The sequence below is a fragment of the Cheilinus undulatus genome, linkage group 9, assembly GCF_018320785.1.
Source record: "Cheilinus undulatus linkage group 9, ASM1832078v1, whole genome shotgun sequence".
Classification (NCBI taxonomy): domain Eukaryota; kingdom Metazoa; phylum Chordata; class Actinopteri; order Labriformes; family Labridae; genus Cheilinus; species Cheilinus undulatus.
In genome coordinates, this window is record NC_054873.1 from 51,977,506 (window position 1) to 51,997,083 (window position 19,578).

At 44.2% G+C, this 19,578-nt stretch overlaps 1 protein-coding gene across 1 annotated transcript in view; it reads right to left on the minus strand.

Annotated features, from left to right (window-relative positions):
• Positions 1-944: 944 nt before the first annotated feature.
• The window catches only part of pard6a (par-6 family cell polarity regulator alpha), a 49,249-nt gene continuing 30,615 nt past the window's right edge, over positions 945-19,578 (minus strand). Inside the window, exons 3-6 of the mRNA XM_041796777.1 lie at positions 10,176-10,465; positions 5,797-5,922; positions 3,638-3,837; positions 945-2,045 (exon numbers count right to left, since the gene is read on the minus strand). Of these exons, the coding sequence (XP_041652711.1) occupies positions 1,742-2,045; positions 3,638-3,837; positions 5,797-5,922; positions 10,176-10,465 (920 nt within the window). The 3' untranslated portion in view covers positions 945-1,741. The remainder of the gene's footprint in view (positions 2,046-3,637; positions 3,838-5,796; positions 5,923-10,175; positions 10,466-19,578) is intronic.

A 19,578-nucleotide genomic window follows, 5' to 3' on the forward strand; every position in this document is an offset into this window, starting at 1 on the left:
TGAAATAAGCAGGGACGTTTAGGAAACAGGAAACTGGAGCTCTTAATTCAACAGACGTGATCAGACAGAGCTTTGCCTCTCTGGGGGAGGAGCTAGATCTGCACCAACGGAAGTGAGCGTGAAGTTATAACAAGAAAAACAAGCTAATGCGAGCATATAGCATTAGCCCTCATCAGCTGACAGCCAGCTGATTCCCTCTAAGCACGCTATTGGCTGATCCCACTGCCATGTTTAACCCGCTCTAGCCCGCCTACTCTTCGCTGCTCCCTCTGCAGGCTGGCCCACAGCCCCCCTCCACCCCAGCTCCTCCTTTATCCTGCTTCAGAGTCATTCTGTTGATGGGACAGCTTTGACTCACAGTGAGCCTGACCCAGTCTGAGCCCAACAACGGGGGCAGGAGTCCCGCCCTTACCCAGATTCAGAACAGGGCAGAGAATCCGGTCCGCCTGAATCTTCTAGAACATTCAGAGGATAATAAAATAAATATCAGCTGAGACTGTCCCGGTGTCAGTGCTCTACCATGTTTTTAAATGTGTTCATCATGGTCCTGTGAGGCTCCGCCCTCACCTGTGCACCTGCTGTCTGTGCTGACCAGTAAAATGCCACCCAGAGAGAATTTAAACCAATCAGAGCACTGCTTCACAGCAGCTAAGACTGATCTATACTTCTGCATCCAGACCACCCTGCAGGTAGGTTCAGGTATCCATGTAGACCACAAAGCCTGTGATTGGTCAGCTGGGTAGCACTGGCTGACTGCCACTAATGCTGAGTAATGAGAAGTTCTTAAAAACGTAGCATCTTTCAGCGCTCTACCATTAGATTTACCTAGCATCTTCACCTGAGAGTGACCGTCCTGTGTCAGCAACCTTTGGAGAAGTGGGTGGAACTGGCGAGGAGCGAGGGTTACTCCTCGCCAGTTCCACCCACTTCTCCAAAAGTTGCCAACTACGGCCTTCCACTGGGCAAAAACAGAGGTCATCGGCCCCCAACATCCTCAGCTTCACCAACATTCCATCCTCTGACTTAGATGATCTCATGAAAGCATTACAACATTACGTGAAGCCATGATGTTGTAACTCCTGTGGAATGTGTCTTGGTATTGTCTCACTGACATAAAAAGGACAGCCAATCACCAGTTAGCCTTCTGACCTTTGGAATGTTCTGAGTGTTTTTAAACATTCCACGACTTTCCCAATCTTTCACTACCCCGTCCTAACTTTTTTGGAATGTGCTGCAGACGTTAAACCCTCTGGATGGATCTGACACAGAAGTATAAACCAGACTTTGTTTCTTAGATTTTATGTAATCAGAAGTCATTGATGATGTTAATGATAATCAATGATTATTGGTGATTCTATTATTGATCTTTCTGATGAGGCTGTAGGATCAATAAAATCATTTAATGGTACAGGTGATTATTAATCCATGTTGACATCATACAGACCCTTATAGGGAAATTATTGATCACGAACATTCTGTGAAGTCCTTATTGATCGGCGATCTTCTGTGAAGTCCTTATTGATCGGCGATCTTATTGATCGGGGATCTTCTGTGAAGTCCTTATTGATCAGTAAACATGTAATCCTTTAATCAATAATCAATAATCCGTGTAAACGTTCAGACATGTGTTCCTTCACACTGCCGTATCGATCCAGTGAAGCTGACCAGGAGGTTAGTTGTTGGTCCAAGCCCCGCCCACTTTTTATTGACATCTACAGTCCCCATTGCATTGTCATCACAGCTACAGTGTTATGATATTGCCGTCCTCTCTCATGCTCTCCTGGCTGCTGCTGGTCGTGTGGGCGGGGTTACCGTTGTGATTGGACAGTGCTGAGCTGTCGTTCAGGGACGCTCCAACACTAGTGGGCAGCGAGATGCTTTGTGGGAGGGGCCTAACCGTGGCCGAAGTGAGCGACCTGCTGCCAGGTGAGTCTCTGTGTAGGTTGGCGTTGGTGCCATGGTCGAACGGCGGCAGGCAATCATTCTCCAGGATGATGTCACCATCATCATCGTCATCATCACTGTCACCCTCAGCAATGCTGTTGCTATGGAAACAACAGAAGAAAGAGGTCATATAAATCTGTACGCACCAGCTGACAAAGCCATAAATACAACCTAAGACCAGGACTGAGGTCTACCTGTTTAAGACCAGGACTGAGATCTACCTGTTTAAGACCAGGACTGAGATCTACCTGTTTAAGACCAGGACTGAGATCTACCTGTTTAAGACCAGGACTGAGACCTACCTGTTTAAGACCAGGACTGAGATCTACCTGTTTAAGACCAGGACTGAGATCTACCTGTTTAAGACCAGGACTGAGATCTACCTGTTTAAGACCAGGACTGAGATCTACCTGTTTAAGACCAGGACTGAGATCTACCTGTTTAAGACCAGGACTGAGATCTACCTGTTTAAGACCAGGACTGAGACCTACCTGTTTAAGACCAGGACTGAGATCTACCTGTTTAAGACCAGGACTGAGATCTACCTGTTTAAGACCAGGACTGAGATCTACCTGTTTAAGACCAGGACTGAGATCTACCTGTTTAAGACCAGGACTGAGACCTACCTGTTTAAGACCAGGACTGAGATCTACCTGTTTAAGACCAGGACTGAGATCTACCTGTTTAAGACCAGGACTGAGATCTACCTGTTTAAGACCAGGACTGAGATCTACCTGTTTAAGACCAGGACTGAGATCTACCTGTTTAAGACCAGGACTGAGATCTACCTGTTTAAGACCAGGACTGAGATCTACCTGTTTAAGACCAGGACTGAGATCTACCTGTTTAAGACCAGGACTGAGACCTACCTGTTTAAGACCAGGACTGAGATCTACCTGTTTAAGACCAGGACTGAGATCTACCTGTTTAAGACCAGGACTGAGATCTACCTGTTTAAGACCAGGACTGAGACCTACCTGTTTAAGACCAGGACTGAGATCTACCTGTTTAAGACCAGGACTGAGACCTACCTGTTTAAGACCAGGACTGAGATCTACCTGTTTAAGACCAGACTGAGGTCAACCTGTCTAAGACCAGACTGAGGTCTACCTGTCCAAGACCAGGACTGACATCTACCTGTTTAAGACCAGACTGAGGTCTACCTGTCCAAGACCAGGACTGACATCTACCTGTTTAAGACCAGGACTGAGGTCTACCTGTCCAAGAACAGGACTGAGATCTACCTGTTTAAGACCAGGACTGAGACCTACCTGTTTAAGACCAGGACTGAGATCTACCTGTTTAAGACCAGACTGAGGTCAACCTGTCTAAGACCAGACTGAGGTCTACCTGTCCAAGACCAGGACTGACATCTACCTGTTTAAGACCAGACTGAGGTCTACCTGTCCAAGACCAGGACTGACATCTACCTGTTTAAGACCAGGACTGAGGTCTACCTGTCCAAGAACAGGACTGAGATCTACCTGTATAAGACCAGGACTGAGACCTACCTGTTTAAGACTAGGACTGAGGTCTACCTGTTGAACACCAGACTGAGGTCTTCCTGTTTAAGACCAGGACTGAGATCTACCTGTTGAACACCAGACTGAGGTCTTCCTGTTTAAGACCAGACTGAGGTCTACCTGTCCAAGACCAGGACTAAGTTCTACCTGTACATCAATGCCTGTCTTACCTTGCAGTGATGGGGTTGCTCTGGGAGGCGGGGCTTGGTGAGTCATGTGAGAGAGCTGACCCTGCAGAGCCAGCTGAACCGACAGAGCCAGAGTTCCCCATGGAGGTTTTACTCCCACGATGAACCACATTGTTCCTCTGATTTGCCGGTTTAACAGTCACGATGAGGTTGTGACTGTTGGCGACCATCATGTCCGTCACCTGGAGAAAGAGAGAGAGACAGAAGACGCCATCATGGTTATGATCATATCAGACAGAGTCGTAAAAACATTCACAGTCACTACGAGGACGTCTACAGTCTCTACCAGGACATCTACAGTCTCTACCAGGACGTCTACAGTCTCTACCAGGACGTCTACAGTCTCTACCAGGACGTCTACAGTCTCTACGAGGACATCTACAGTCTCTACGAGGACGTCTACAGTCTCTACCAGGACATCTACAGTCTCTACGAGGACGTCTACAGTCTCTACCAGGACATCTACAGTCTCTACCAGGACGTCTACAGTCTCTACCAGGACGTCTACAGTCTCTACCAGGACGTCTACAGTCTCTACCAGGACATCTACAGTCTCTACGAGGACGTCTACAGTCTCTACCAGGACGTCTACAGTCTCTACCAGGACGTCTACAGTCTCTACGAGGACATCTACAGTCTTTACCAGGATGTCTACAGTCTCTACGAGGACGTCTACAGTCTCTACCAGGACGTCTACAGTCTCTACCAGGACGTCTACAGTCTCTACGAGGACATCTACAGTCTTTACCAGGATGTCTACAGTCTCTACGAGGACGTCTACAGTCTCTACCAGGACGTCTACAGTCTCTACCAGGACGTCTACAGTCTCTACCCGGACGTCTACAGTCTCTACCAGGACATCTACAGTCTCTACCAGGACGTCTACAGTCTCTACGAGGACGTCTACAGTCTCTACCAGGACGTCTACAGTCTCTACCAGGACATCTACAGTCTCTACGAGGACATCTACAGTCTCTACCAGGACGTCTACAGTCTCTACCAGGACATCTACAGTCTCTACGAGGATATCTACAGTCTCTACCAGGACGTCTACAGTCTCTACCAGGACATCTACAGTCTCTACGAGGACATCTACAGTCTCTACCAGGACGTCTACAGTCTCTACCAGGACGTCTACAGTCTCTACCAGGACGTCTACAGTCTCTACGAGGACATCTACAGTCTCTACGAGGACGTCTACAGTCTCTACCAGGACATCTACAGTCTCTACGAGGACGTCTACAGTCTCTACCAGGACATCTACAGTCTCTACCAGGACGTCTACAGTCTCTACCAGGACGTCTACAGTCTCTACCAGGACGTCTACAGTCTCTACCAGGACATCTACAGTCTCTACGAGGACGTCTACAGTCTCTACCAGGACGTCTACAGTCTCTACCAGGACGTCTACAGTCTCTACGAGGACATCTACAGTCTTTACCAGGATGTCTACAGTCTCCACGAGGACGTCTACAGTCTCTACCAGGACGTCTACAGTCTCTACCAGGACGTCTACAGTCTCTACCCGGACGTCTACAGTCTCTACCAGGACATCTACAGTCTCTACCAGGACGTCTACAGTCTCTACGAGGACATCTACAGTCTTTACCAGGACGTCTACAGTCTCTACGAGGACGTCTACAGTCTCTACCAGGACGTCTACAGTCTCTACCAGGACATCTACAGTCTCTACGAGGACATCTACAGTCTCTACCAGGACGTCTACAGTCTCTACCAGGACATCTACAGTCTCTACGAGGACATCTACAGTCTCTACCAGGACGTCTACAGTCTCTACCAGGACATCTACAGTCTCTACGAGGACATCTACAGTCTCTACCAGGACGTCTACAGTCTCTACCAGGACGTCTACAGTCTCTACGAGGACATCTACAGTCTCTACCAGGACGTCTACAGTCTCTACCAGGACGTCTACAGTCTCTTTGAATACATCTACAGTCTCTAATATGATGTGTAACTATTCTTTCAGTTACAGTTAAAGTGACAGTCTAGCATCAGTGTTAAAAAAGGCAGACATGTTAAAAAAACAGCACAGGATCTATTAGAAATGTTGGTTAAAATGAGAACATTTCCCTCTTCAACAGGATTCTTCTGGATCTGCAGGTGTAAGCTCTGTTCACCTGGTCCAGAGATTTTCCCGCCACATCGATGCCATTGACTTCCAGGATCTCATCGTTGACTCCCAGCAGCCCCGTGCTCTCTGCCAGCCCGCCACGAACCAGACGAGAGATGAACACGCCAGGAACCTGCAGGACGAGAGAGGAGATACCAGCGGATGTTTGAATATGGGAGGAACTGACCACACTCCTGCCTTTCCTGCCTCTTCAAGGACAGCCTGACCAGGGAGAGAACCCTCCAAGGACAGCCTGACCAGGGAGAGAACCCTCCAAGGACAGCCTGACCAGGGAGAGAACCCCTCTAAGGACAACCTGACCAGGGAGAGAACCCTCCAAGGACAGCCTGACCAGGGAGAGAACCCTCCAAGGACAGCCTGACCAGGGAGAGAACCCCTCTAAGGACAGCCTGACCAGGGAGAGAACCCTCCAAGGACAGCCTGACCAGGGAGAGAACCCCTCTAAGGACAACCTGACCAGGGAGAGAACCCTCCAAGGACAGCCTGACCAGGGAGAGAACCCCTCTAAGGACAACCTGACCAGGGAGAGAACCCTCCAAGGACAACCTGACCAGGGAGAGAACCCTCCAAGGACAACCTGACCAGGGAGAGAACCCTCCAAGGACAGCCTGACCAGGGAGAGAGCCCCTCTAAGGACAGCCTGACCAGGGAGAGAACCCCTCTAAGGACAACCTGACCAGGGAGAGAACCCCTCTAAGGACAACCTGACCAGGGAGAGAACCCCTCTAAGGACAGCCTGACCAGGGAGAGAACCCCTCTAAGGACAACCTGACCAGGGAGAGAACCCCTCTAAGGACAGCCTGACCAGGGAGAGAACCCCTCTAAGGACAGCCTGACCAGGGAGAGAACCCTCCAAGGACAGCCTGACCAGGGAGAGAACCCCTCTAAGGACAACCTGACCAGGGAGAGAACCCCTCTAAGGACAACCTGACCAGGGAGAGAACCCCTCTCAGGACAGCCTGACCAGGGAGAGAACCCCTCTAAGGACAGCCTGACCAGGGAGAGAACCCCTCTAAGGACAGCCTGACCAGGGAGAGAACCCCTCTAAGGACAACCTGACCAGGGAGAGAACCCCTCTAAGGACAACCTGACCAGGGAGAGAACCCTCCAAGGACAGCCTGACCAGGGAGAGAACCCTCCAAGGACAGCCTGACCAGGGAGAGAACCCTCCAAGGACAGCCTGACCAGGGAGAGAACCCCTCTAAGGACAGCCTGACCAGGGAGAGAACCCTCCAAGGACAGCCTGACCAGGGAGAGAACCCCTCTAAGGACAACCTGACCAGGGAGAGAACCCTCCAAGGACAGCCTGACCAGGGAGAGAACCCCTCTAAGGACAACCTGACCAGGGAGAGAACCCCTCTAAGGACAGCCTGACCAGGAGAGAACCCTCTAAGCACAACCTGACCAGGAGAGAACCTCCAAGGACAACCTGACCAGGGAGAGAACCCCTCTAAGGACAACCTGACCAGGGAGAGAACCCTCCAAGGACAGCCTGACCAGGGAGAGAACCCCTCTAAGGACAGCCTGACCAGGGAGAGAGCCCCTCTAAGGACAGCCTGACCAGGGAGAGAACCCCTCTAAGGACAACCTGACCAGGGAGAGAACCCCTCTAAGGACAACCTGACCAGGGAGAGAACCCCTCTAAGGACAGCCTGACCAGGGAGAGAACCCCTCTAAGGACAACCTGACCAGGGAGAGAACCCCTCTAAGGACAGCCTGACCAGGGAGAGAACCCCTCTAAGGACAGCCTGACCAGGGAGAGAACCCCTCTAAGGACAGCCTGACCAGGGAGAGAACCCCTCTAAGGACAACCTGACCAGGGAGAGAACCCCTCTAAGGACAACCTGACCAGGGAGAGAACCCCTCTAAGGACAGCCTGACCAGGGAGAGAACCCCTCTAAGGACAGCCTGACCAGGGAGAGAACCCTCCAAGGACAGCCTGACCAGGGAGAGAACCCTCCAAGGACAGCCTGCCCAGGGAGAACCCTCTAAGGACAGCCTGACCAGGAGAGAACCCTCTAAGGACAGCCTGACCAGGAGAGAACCCTCTAAGGACAACCTGACCAGGAGAGAACCCTCTAAGGACAAGCCTGACCAGGAGAGAACCCTCTAAGGACAGCCTGACCAGGAGAGAACCCTCTAAGGACAGCCTGACCAGGAGAGAACCCTCAAGGACATCCTGACCAGGGAGAGAACCCCTCTAAGGACACCCTGACCAGGGAGAGAACCCCTCTCAGGACAGCCTGACCAGGGAGAGAACCCCTCTAAGGACAGCCTGACCAGGGAGAGAACCCCTCTAAGGACAGCCTGACCAGGGAGAGAACCCCTCTAAGGACAACCTGACCAGGGAGAGAACCCCTCTAAGGACAACCTGACCAGGGAGAGAACCCTCCAAGGACAGCCTGACCAGGGAGAGAACCCTCCAAGGACAGCCTGACCAGGGAGAGAACCCTCCAAGGACAGCCTGACCAGGGAGAGAACCCCTCTAAGGACAGCCTGACCAGGGAGAGAACCCTCCAAGGACAGCCTGACCAGGGAGAGAACCCCTCTAAGGACAACCTGACCAGGGAGAGAACCCTCCAAGGACAGCCTGACCAGGGAGAGAACCCCTCTAAGGACAACCTGACCAGGGAGAGAACCCCTCTAAGGACAACCTGACCAGGGAGAGAACCCCTCTAAGCACAACCTGACCAGGGAGAGAACCCTCCAAGGACAACCTGACCAGGGAGAGAACCCTCCAAGGACAACCTGACCAGGGAGAGAACCCTCCAAGGACAGCCTGACCAGGGAGAGAACCCCTCTAAGGACAGCCTGACCAGGGAGAGAGCCCCTCTAAGGACAGCCTGACCAGGGAGAGAACCCCTCTAAGGACAACCTGACCAGGGAGAGACCCCCTCTAATGACATCCTGAACAGGGATAGAACCCCTCTAAGGACAGCCTGACCAGGGAGAGAACCCCTCTAAGGACAACCTGACCAGGGAGAGAACCCCTCTAAGGACAGCCTGACCAGGGAGAGAACCCCTCTAAGGACAGCCTGACCAGGGAGAGAACCCCTCTAAGGACAGCCTGACCAGGGAGAGAACCCCTCTAAGGACAACCTGACCAGGGAGAGAACCCCTCTAAGGACAACCTGACCAGGGAGAGAACCCCTCTCAGGACAGCCTGACCAGGGAGAGAACCCCTCTAAGGACAGCCTGACCAGGGAGAGAACCCCTCTAAGGACAACCTGACCAGGGAGAGAACCCCTCTCAGGACAGCCTGACCAGGGAGAGAACCCCTCTAAGGACAGCCTGACCAGGAGAGAACCCTCCAAGGACAAGCCTGACCAGGAGAGAACCCTCCAAGGACAGCCTGACCAGGAGAGAACCCTCTCAGGACAGCCTGACCAGGAGAGAACCCTCTAAGGACAGCCTGACCAGGAGAGAACCCTCTAAGGACAGCCTGACCAGGAGAGAACCCTCTAAGGACAGCCTGACCAGGAGAGAACCTCTAAGGACAACCTGACCAGGGAGAGAACCCTCCAAGGACAGCCTGACCAGGGAGAGAACCCTCCAAGGACAGCCTGACCAGGGAGAGAACCCTCCAAGGACAGCCTGACCAGGGAGAGAACCCCTCTAAGGACAGCCTGACCAGGGAGAGAACCCCTCTAAGGACAGCCTGACCAGGGAGAGAACCCCTCTAAGGACAACCTGACCAGGGAGAGAACCCCTCTAAGGACAACCTGACCAGGGAGAGAACCCCTCTAAGGACAACCTGACCAGGGAGAGAACCCCTCTAAGGACAACCTGACCAGGGAGAGAACCCCTCTAAGGACAACCTGACCAGGGAGAGAACCCCTCTAAGGACAGCCTGACCAGGGAGAGAACCCTCCAAGGACAGCCTGACCAGGGAGAGAACCCCTCTAAGGACAACCTGACCAGGGAGAGAACCCCTCTAAGGACAACCTGACCAGGGAGAGAACCCCTCTAAGGACAGCCTGACCAGGGAGAGAACCCCTCTAAGGACAGCCTGACCAGGGAGAGAACCCCTCTAAGGACAACCTGACCAGGGAGAGAACCCCTCTAAGGACAGCCTGACCAGGGAGAGAACCCCTCTAAGGACAGCCTGACCAGGGAGAGAACCCCTCTAAGGACAACCTGACCAGGGAGAGAACCCCTCTAAGGACAACCTGACCAGGGAGAGAACCCCTCTAAGGACAACCTGACCAGGGAGAGGTCAGTAGGAGCAGGAGGTCAGTGGCGTTTAGACTACATCTCATGACCTCATTAAAAAGAGGAAGTGGGTGTGTTTGTCTTAATAGTTTAATCATCTTTAAGATGCGAACAGACCTCAAACAGGAAGTGAGCTGAAACTGGAGGTCTCACCTTCTCCACGCCCTGCGGGGTCACCCTCACGCTCACGCCGTCCCTGATATAGAAGCCCAGCGGTTTGTGCGTGCCGTGTTTGTGCAGTCGGACGCGTCGGTGCGTCTCCGGAAGGATGTCCACGTCGATGATGGACGAGATCTGTCTGAAGTTCTGCGGCAGACCAATCATCAGACCCGGTTTGTTCTTAGAGTGGGTGGAGCCTGAGCCCGTTGTCCGCAGGCCTGTTAAGCCCAGCCCCTTTTTACGCCTCTGCAGGGAGTTGGTGCCAAAAACCACGGGTTCGTCCTCTGGAAGGAGACGGGAGAGAAAACGGGTCAGTTAGGGCGGGTTAATGATCAGATCTCATCATCCCTTCCTTTTCTGCCTTTTACTTTCCTTCCTTTCCTACCTTTCCTTTTCTTTCCTCTCCTTTCCTTCCTTTCCTTTCCTTTCATGATTTTATTTTCCTTTCCTTTCCTACCATTCCTTTCCCTCCTTTCCTTTCCTTTCCTTTCCCCCCTTTCCTTTCCTTTCCTTTCCTTTCCTTATCAGTTATGAATGAATCCCCATCCCTCCATAAATCCAGGAGGTGGTTGATCATCAGTTTTGTTCCCAGACACTTGAAACCATCAGACTGAGTCCTGAGGAGAAACCCTGACCTGTGATTGGCTCCTGAAGGCCTGGTCTCCGTCTGTCTGTTTTATGGGTCTAATCTAATCAGGTGAAGCGGAGCGTCTGAATATTTTTCTTCTCCTCTGTTTGGTCCACACGTCGGGACGATCCGCTCCATAAATATTAGTCTGTGTTTCAGATTTCATATCAGAGCTCGGAGAAATGTTTCTACTCTATCAGTCACATTATTTTCTCCTTTAACGCCGGCGGTGTCTCCATCATCGTGTTCTTCTATTAATCAATAATCAATGATCAGCTGACAGCTCCACTGTACCAATCAATAATCAATGATCAGCTGACAGCTCCACTGTACCAATCAATAATCAATGATCAGCTGACAGCTCCACTGTACCAATCAATAATGAAAATAGTATTAATAATAATAATAATAACTATTATTATAATTATTATAAAACCATCAGGACTGTGGAATTCCTCCTCTACTGGTGGATCAAACACTCTAACTTTCACCATCACAGAGAAACTTTAACTCTAACTGCTCTGAGAATGAAGGTTTATCTTACTGCCATCTGATTTCATTAAAACAAACTCAGCTCTAATCAAAACCTTCCTGCTTTTAGGCTGAGTCAGCAAATGTGACCCTGTAGGCGTGTGTTAATGCAGAAGGACAGTTCTCTAAGGTCGTTGTCACACCTGATAGACCTACAACCTCTGCCTGTAAGGGGCGCTGACGTCACAAACAATCGGCGACCAAGAAGAAAGAAGGCGCAGAAGAAGACGAAACCAAGAATCCATCTCTTTCCGTCGATCTTTTTCTCTAAATAAACAATGAAAAAAAACAACAATTTAGGCTGTTTGGGGCGTTAGGAGCAGCCAGTGTTCCAATAATTCAGCACCCACTACGACGTGTTGCCATGGCTACACAGACGCCAAGCGAGGTACCGACATGTATTTGAGCGTATTAAATCACATTTAAATCTGTACATCATTACGCTTAATGCCACTTCTTGTCTTTGGTTCACATGTTGGTCCGCTCTGCTGTCACACGTTAAACAAACGGGACGATCCGGGAGACCAGACCAGAGTTCGTCTAAGGCGAAACAAACAGATCTGGTGTGAATGTGCCCTAAGAAACTCTGGTTTAACTTACTCTTCACATCTAACTCTGGTTTAACTTACCCTATATACCTAAATCTGCTTTAACTTATCCTTTACATCTAACTCTGGTTTGACTTACCCGGAACATCTAACTCTGGGTTAACTTACCCTTTACATCTAACTCTGGTTTAACTTACCCGGAACATCTAACTCTGGGTTAACTTACCCCTTACATCTAACTCTGGTTTGACTTACCCGGAACATCTAACTCTGGGTTAACTTACCCTTTACATCTAACTCTGGTTTAACTTACCCGGAACATCTAACTCTGGGTTAACTTACCCCTTACATCTAACTCTGGTTTAACTTACCCTGTACATCTAACTCTGGTTTGACTTACCCTATATACCTAAATCTGCTTTAACTTATCCTTTACATCTAACTCTGGTTTAACTTACCCTGTACATCTAACTCTGGTTTAACTTACCCGGAACATCTAACTCTGGGATAACTTACCCTGTACATCTAACTCTGGTTTAACTTACCCGGAACATCTAACTCTGGGTTAACTTACCCTTTACATCTAACTCTGGTTTAACTTACCCTGTACATCTAACTCTGGTTTGACTTACCCGGAACATCTAACTCTGGGTTAACTTACCCTTTACATCTAACTCTGGTTTAACTAACCCATTACATCTAATTCTGGTCAAAATCTAGCTTTAGTTACTCTATAAATCAAACTCTGGCTTTAGTTACTCTGTGAATCAAACTCTGGCTTTAGTTACTCTGTGAATCAAACTCTGGCTTCAGTTACTCTTACTCTATAAATCAAACTCTGGCTTTAGTTACTCTATAAATCAAACTCTGGCTTTAGTTACTCTGTGAATCAAACTCTGGCTTTAGTTACTCTATAAATCAAACTCTGGCTTTAGTTACTCTGTGAATCAAACTCTGGCTTTAGTTACTCTATAAATCAAACTCTGGCTTCAGTTACTCCATAAATCAAACTCTGGCTTTAGTTACTCTATAAATCAAACTCTGGCTTTAGTTACTCTGTGAATCAAACTCTGGCTTTAGTTACTCTATAAATCAAACTCTGGCTTTAGTTACTCTATAAATCAAACTCTGGCTTTAGTTACTCTATAAATCAAACTCTGGCTTTAGTCTCTATAAATCAAACTCTGGCTTTAGTTACTCTATCAATGAAACTCTGGCTTTAGTTACTCTGTGAATCAAACTCTGGCTTTAGTTACTCTGTGAATCAAACTCTGGCTTTAGTTACTCTATAAATCAAACTCTGGCTTTAGTTACTCTATAAATCAAACTCTGGCTTTAGTTACTCTGTGAATCAAACTCTGGCTTTAGTTACTCTATAAATCAAACTCTGGCTTCAGTTACTCTATAAATCAAACTCTGGCTTTAGTTACTCTGTGAATCAAACTCTGGCTTTAGTTACTCTATAAATCAAACTCTGGCTTCAGTTACTCCATAAATCAAACTCTGGCTTTAGTTACTCTATAAATCAAACTCTGGCTTTAGTTACTCTGTGAATCAAACTCTGGCTTTAGTTACTCTGTGAATCAAACTCTGGCTTCAGTTACTCTTACTCTATAAATCAAACTCTGGCTTTAGTTACTCTATAAATCAAACTCTGGCTTTAGTTACTCTGTGAATCAAACTCTGGCTTTAGTTACTCTATAAATCAAACTCTGGCTTTAGTTACTCTGTGAATCAAACTCTGGCTTTAGTTACTCTATAAATCAAACTCTGGCTTCAGTTACTCCATAAATCAAACTCTGGCTTTAGTTACTCTATAAATCAAACTCTGGCTTTAGTTACTCTATAAATCAAACTCTGGCTTTAGTTACTCTATAAATCAAACTCTGGCTTTAGTTACTCTATAAATCAAACTCTGGCTTTAGTTACTCTATAAATCAAACTCTGGCTTTAGTCTCTATAAATCAAACTCTGGCTTTAGTTACTCTATCAATGAAACTCTGGCTTTAGTTACTCTGTGAATCAAACTCTGGCTTTAGTTACTCTGTGAATCAAACTCTGGCTTTAGTTACTCTATAAATCAAACTCTGGCTTTAGTTACTCTATAAATCAAACTCTGGCTTTAGTTACTCTGTGAATCAAACTCTGGCTTTAGTTACTCTATAAATCAAACTCTGGCTTCAGTTACTCTATAAATCAAACTCTGGCTTTAGTTACTCTATAAATCAAACTCTGGCTTTAGTTACTCAATAAATCAAACTCTGGCTTTAGTTACTCTATAAATCAAACTCTGGCTTTAGTTACTCTATAAATCAAACTCTGGCTTTAGTTACTCTATAAATCAAACTCTGGCTTTAGTTACTCTATAAATGAAACTCTGGCTTTAGTTACTCTGTGAATCAAACTCTGGCTTTAGTTACTCTGTGAATCAAACTCTGGCTTTAGTTACTCTATAAATCAAACTCTGGCTTTAGTTACTCTATAAATCAAACACTGGCTTGAGTTACTCTGTGAATCAAACTCCGGCTTTAGTTACTCTATAAATCAAACTCTGGCTTTAGTTACTCTGTGAATCGAACTCTGGCCTTAGTTACTCTATAAATCAAACTCTGGCTTTAGTTACTCTATAAATCAAACTCTGGCTGTAGTTACTCTATAAATCAAACTCTGGCTTTAGTTACTCTATAAATCAAACTCTGGCTTTAGTTACTCTATAAATCAAACTCTGGCTTTAGTTACTCTGTGAATCGAACTCTGGCTTTAGTTACTCTATAAATCAAACTCTGGCTTTAGTTACTCTGTGAATCAAACTCTGGCTTTAGTTACTCTATAAATCAAACTCTGGCTTTAGTTACTCTATAAATCAAACTCTGGCTTTAGTTACTCTATAAATCAAACTCTGGCTTTAGTTACTCTGTGAATCAAACTCTGGCTTTAGTTACTCTATAAATCAAACTCTGGCTTTAGTTACTCTATAAATCAAACTCTGGCTTTAGTTACTCTATAAATCAAACTCTGGCTTTAGTTACTCTGTAAATCAAACTCTGGCTTTAGTTACTCTATAAATCAAACTCTGGCTTTAGTTACTCTATAAATCAAACTCTGGCTTTAGTTACTCTATAAATCAAACTCTGGCTTTAGTTACTCTATAAATCAAACTCTGGCTTTAGTTACTCTATAAATCAAACTCTGGCTTTAGTTACTCTATAAATCAAACTCTGACTTTAGTTACTCTGTAAATCAAACTCTGGCTTTAGTTACTCTGTAAATCAAACTCTGGCTTTAGTTACTCTATCAATCAAACTCTGACTTTAGTTACTCTGTGAATCAAACTCTGACTTTAGTTACTCTGTAAATCAAACTCTGGCTTTAGTTACTCTATAAATCAAACTCTGGCTTTAGTTACTCTATAAATCAAACTCTGGCTTTAGTTACTCTATAAATCAAACTCTGGCTTTAGTTACTCTGTGAATCGAACTCTGGCCTTAGTTACTCTATAAATCAAACTCTGGCTTTAGTTACTCTATAAATCAAACTCTGGCTGTAGTTACTCTATAAATCAAACTCTGGCTTTAGTTACTCTATAAATCAAACTCTGGCTTTAGTTACTCTATAAATCAAACTCTGGCTTTAGTTACTCTGTGAATCGAACTCTGGCTTTAGTTACTCTATAAATCAAACTCTGGCTTTAGTTACTCTGTGAATCAAACTCTGGCTTTAGTTACTCTATAAATCAAACTCTGGCTTTAGTTACTCTATAAATCAAACTCTGGCTTTAGTTACTCTATAAATCAAACTCTGGCTTTAGTTACTCTATAAATCAAACTCTGGCTTTAGTTACTCTGTAAATCAAACTCTGGCTTTAGTTACTCTATAAATCAAACTCTGGCTTTAGTTACTCTGTAAATCAAACTCTGGCTTTAGTTACTCTATAAATCAAACTCTGGCTTTAGTTACTCTATAAATCAAACTCTGGCTTTAGTTACTCTATAAATCAAACTCTGGCTTTAGTTACTCTATAAATCAAACTCTGGCTTCAGTTACTCTGTGAATCAAACTCTGGCTTTAGTTACTCTATAAATCAAACTCTGGCTTTAGTTACTCTGTAAATCAAACTCTGGCTTTAGTTACTCTATAAATCAAACTCTGGCTTTAGTTACTCTGTAAATCAAACTCTGGCTTTAGTTACTCTATAAATCAAACTCTGGCTTTAGTTACTCTATAAATCAAACTCTGGCTTTAGTTACTCTATAAATCAAACTCTGGCTTTAGTTACTCTATAAATCAAACTCTGGCTTTAGTTACTCTATAAATCAAACTCTGGCTTTAGTTACTCTATAAATCAAACTCTGGCTTTAGTTACTCTATAAATGAAACTCTGGCTTTAGTTACTCTGTGAATCAAACTCTGGCTTTAGTTACTCTGTGAATCAAACTCTGGCTTTAGTTACTCTATAAATCAAACTCTGGTTTTAGTTACTCTATAAATCAAACACTGGCTTGAGTTACTCTGTGAATCAAACTCCGGCTTTAGTTACTCTATAAATCAAACTCTGGCTTTAGTTACTCTGTGAATCGAACTCTGGCCTTAGTTACTCTATAAATCAAACTCTGGCTTTAGTTACTCTATAAATCAAACTCTGGCTGTAGTTACTCTATAAATCAAACTCTGGCTTTAGTTACTCTATAAATCAAACTCTGGCTTTAGTTACTCTATAAATCAAACTCTGGCTTTAGTTACTCTGTGAATCGAACTCTGGCTTTAGTTACTCTATAAATCAAACTCTGGCTTTAGTTACTCTGTGAATCAAACTCTGGCTTTAGTTACTCTATAAATCAAACTCTGGCTTTAGTTACTCTATAAATCAAACTCTGGCTTCAGTTACTCTGTGAATCAAACTCTGGCTTTAGTTACTCTATAAATCAAACTCTGGCTTTAGTTACTCTGTAAATCAAACTCTGGCTTTAGTTACTCTATAAATCAAACTCTGGCTTTAGTTACTCTGTAAATCAAACTCTGGCTTTAGTTACTCTATAAATCAAACTCTGGCTTTAGTTACTCTATAAATCAAACTCTGGCTTTAGTTACTCTATAAATCAAACTCTGGCTTTAGTTACTCTATAAATCAAACTCTGGCTTCAGTTACTCTGTGAATCAAACTCTGGCTTTAGTTACTCTATAAATCAAACTCTGGCTTTAGTTACTCTGTAAATCAAACTCTGGCTTTAGTTACTCTATAAATCAAACTCTGGCTTTAGTTACTCTGTAAATCAAACTCTGGCTTTAGTTACTCTATAAATCAAACTCTGGCTTTAGTTACTCTATAAATCAAACTCTGGCTTTAGTTACTCTATAAATCAAACTCTGGCTTTAGTTACTCTATAAATCAAACTCTGGCTTTAGTTACTCTATAAATCAAACTCTGGCTTTAGTTACTCTATAAATCAAACTCTGGCTTCAGTTACTCTGTGAATCAAACTCTGGCTTTAGTTACTCTATAAATCAAACTCTGGCTTTAGTTACTCTGTAAATCAAACTCTGGCTTTAGTTACTCTATAAATCAAACTCTGGCTTTAGTTACTCTATAAATCAAACTCTGGCTTTAGTTACTCTATAAATCAAACTCTGGCTTTAGTTACTCTATAAATCAAACTCTGGCTTTAGTTACTCTATAAATCAGAAAGCACCACTAGCCTGTGTGTGGTCTCATTAGGGTTCCTGCCTGATTACAGATGAATATCAGGACTGTTACTGTCCTTTGTTTGTTGGATGTGTGGAGGGTTGACCTCTCATCAATGTGCCACAGATTAAAGTCTGACAGATTTAATCCTGGTCAATAATCCCAGGCTTGTTGTTCAGCTGCAGCATGTTTCTTTGTGTATCTTTCTGTCTAAGGATTATGAAACAATGAGAGCGGCGTGCTGAGCAGCATCTTTGAATGCCGCTGTGGGGTGAAGAGGAGGATAAACGGGGTCACAGTGAGAGGTATGGAGGGATATTATGGCCCCAGAGGGGCTCATGTCTAATCTGCTGGAGTCTGAGACACACCTTTGATTTCTGACACTCTGTTACACAACCTTTCTCCAAAAACAGGATTATTCAAGCAGAGCGCTCTGTCCAGCCTCCACAGATGGACTGGGTTTGATCAACTTTAAAGGATGACATCATCAACAAAGTCAAGGATGGAATATTTATAAACTTTAAATGATGACATCATCAAAGTCAAGGATGAAATATTTATAAACTTTAAAGGATGACATCATCAAAAAAGTCAAGGATGGAATATTTATAAACTTTAAATGATGACATCATCAACAAAGTCAAGGATGGAATATTTATAAACTTTAAATGATGACATCATCAACAAAGTCAAGGATGGAATATTTATAAACTTTAAAGGATGACATCATCAACAAAGTCAAGGATGGAATATTTATAAACTTTGAAGGATGACATCATCAACAAAGTAAAGGATGGAATATTTATAAACTTTAAAGGATGACATCATCAACAAAGTCAAGGATGGAATATTTATAAACTTTAAAGGATGACATCATCAACAAAGTCAAGGATGGAATATTTATAAACTTTGAAGGATGACATCATCAACAAAGTAAAGGATGGAATATTTATAAACTTTAAAGGATGACATCATCAACAAAGTCAAGGATGGAATATTTATAAACTTTAAAGGATGACATCATCAACAAAGTCAAGGATGGAATATTTATAAAGTTTAAATGATGACATCATCATCAAAGTCAAGAATGGAATATTTATAAACTTTAAATGATGACATCATCATCAAAGTCAAGGATGGAATATTTATAAACTTTAAATGATGACATCATCAACAAAGTCAAGGATGGAATATTTATAAACTTTAAAGGATAACATCATCAACAAAGTCAAGGATGGAATATTTATAAACTTTAAAGGATAACATCATCACCAAAGTCAAGGATGGAATATTTATAAACTTTAAATGATGACATCATCCTCAAAGTCAAGGATGGAATATTTATAAACTTTAAATGATGACATCATCAACAAAGTCAAGGATGGAATATTTATAAACTTTAAATGATAACATTATCATCAAAGTCAAGGATGGAATATTTATAAACTTTAAATGATGACATCATCAACAAAGTCAAGGATGGAATATTTATAAACTTTAAAGGATAACATCATCAACAAAGTCAAGGATGGAATATTTATAAACTTTAAAGGATAACATCATCACCAAAGTCAAGGATGGAATATTTATAAACTTTAAATGATGACATCATCCTCAAAGTCAAGGATGGAATATTTATAAACTTTAAATGATGACATCATCAACAAAGTCAAGGATGGAATATTTATAAACTTTAAATGATAACATTATCACCAAAGTCAAGGATGGAATATTTCTAAACTTTAAATGATGACATTATCACCAACATCAAGGATGGAATATTTATAAACTTTAAAGGATAACATCATCACCAAAGTCAAGGATGGAATATTTATAAACTTTAAATGATGACATTATCATCAAAGTCAAGGATGGAATATTTATAAACTTTAAAGGATAACATCATCACCAAAGTCAAGGATGGAATATTTATAAACTTTAAATGATGACATTATCATCAAAGTCAAGGATGGAATATTTATAACCTTTAAATGATGACATTATCATCAA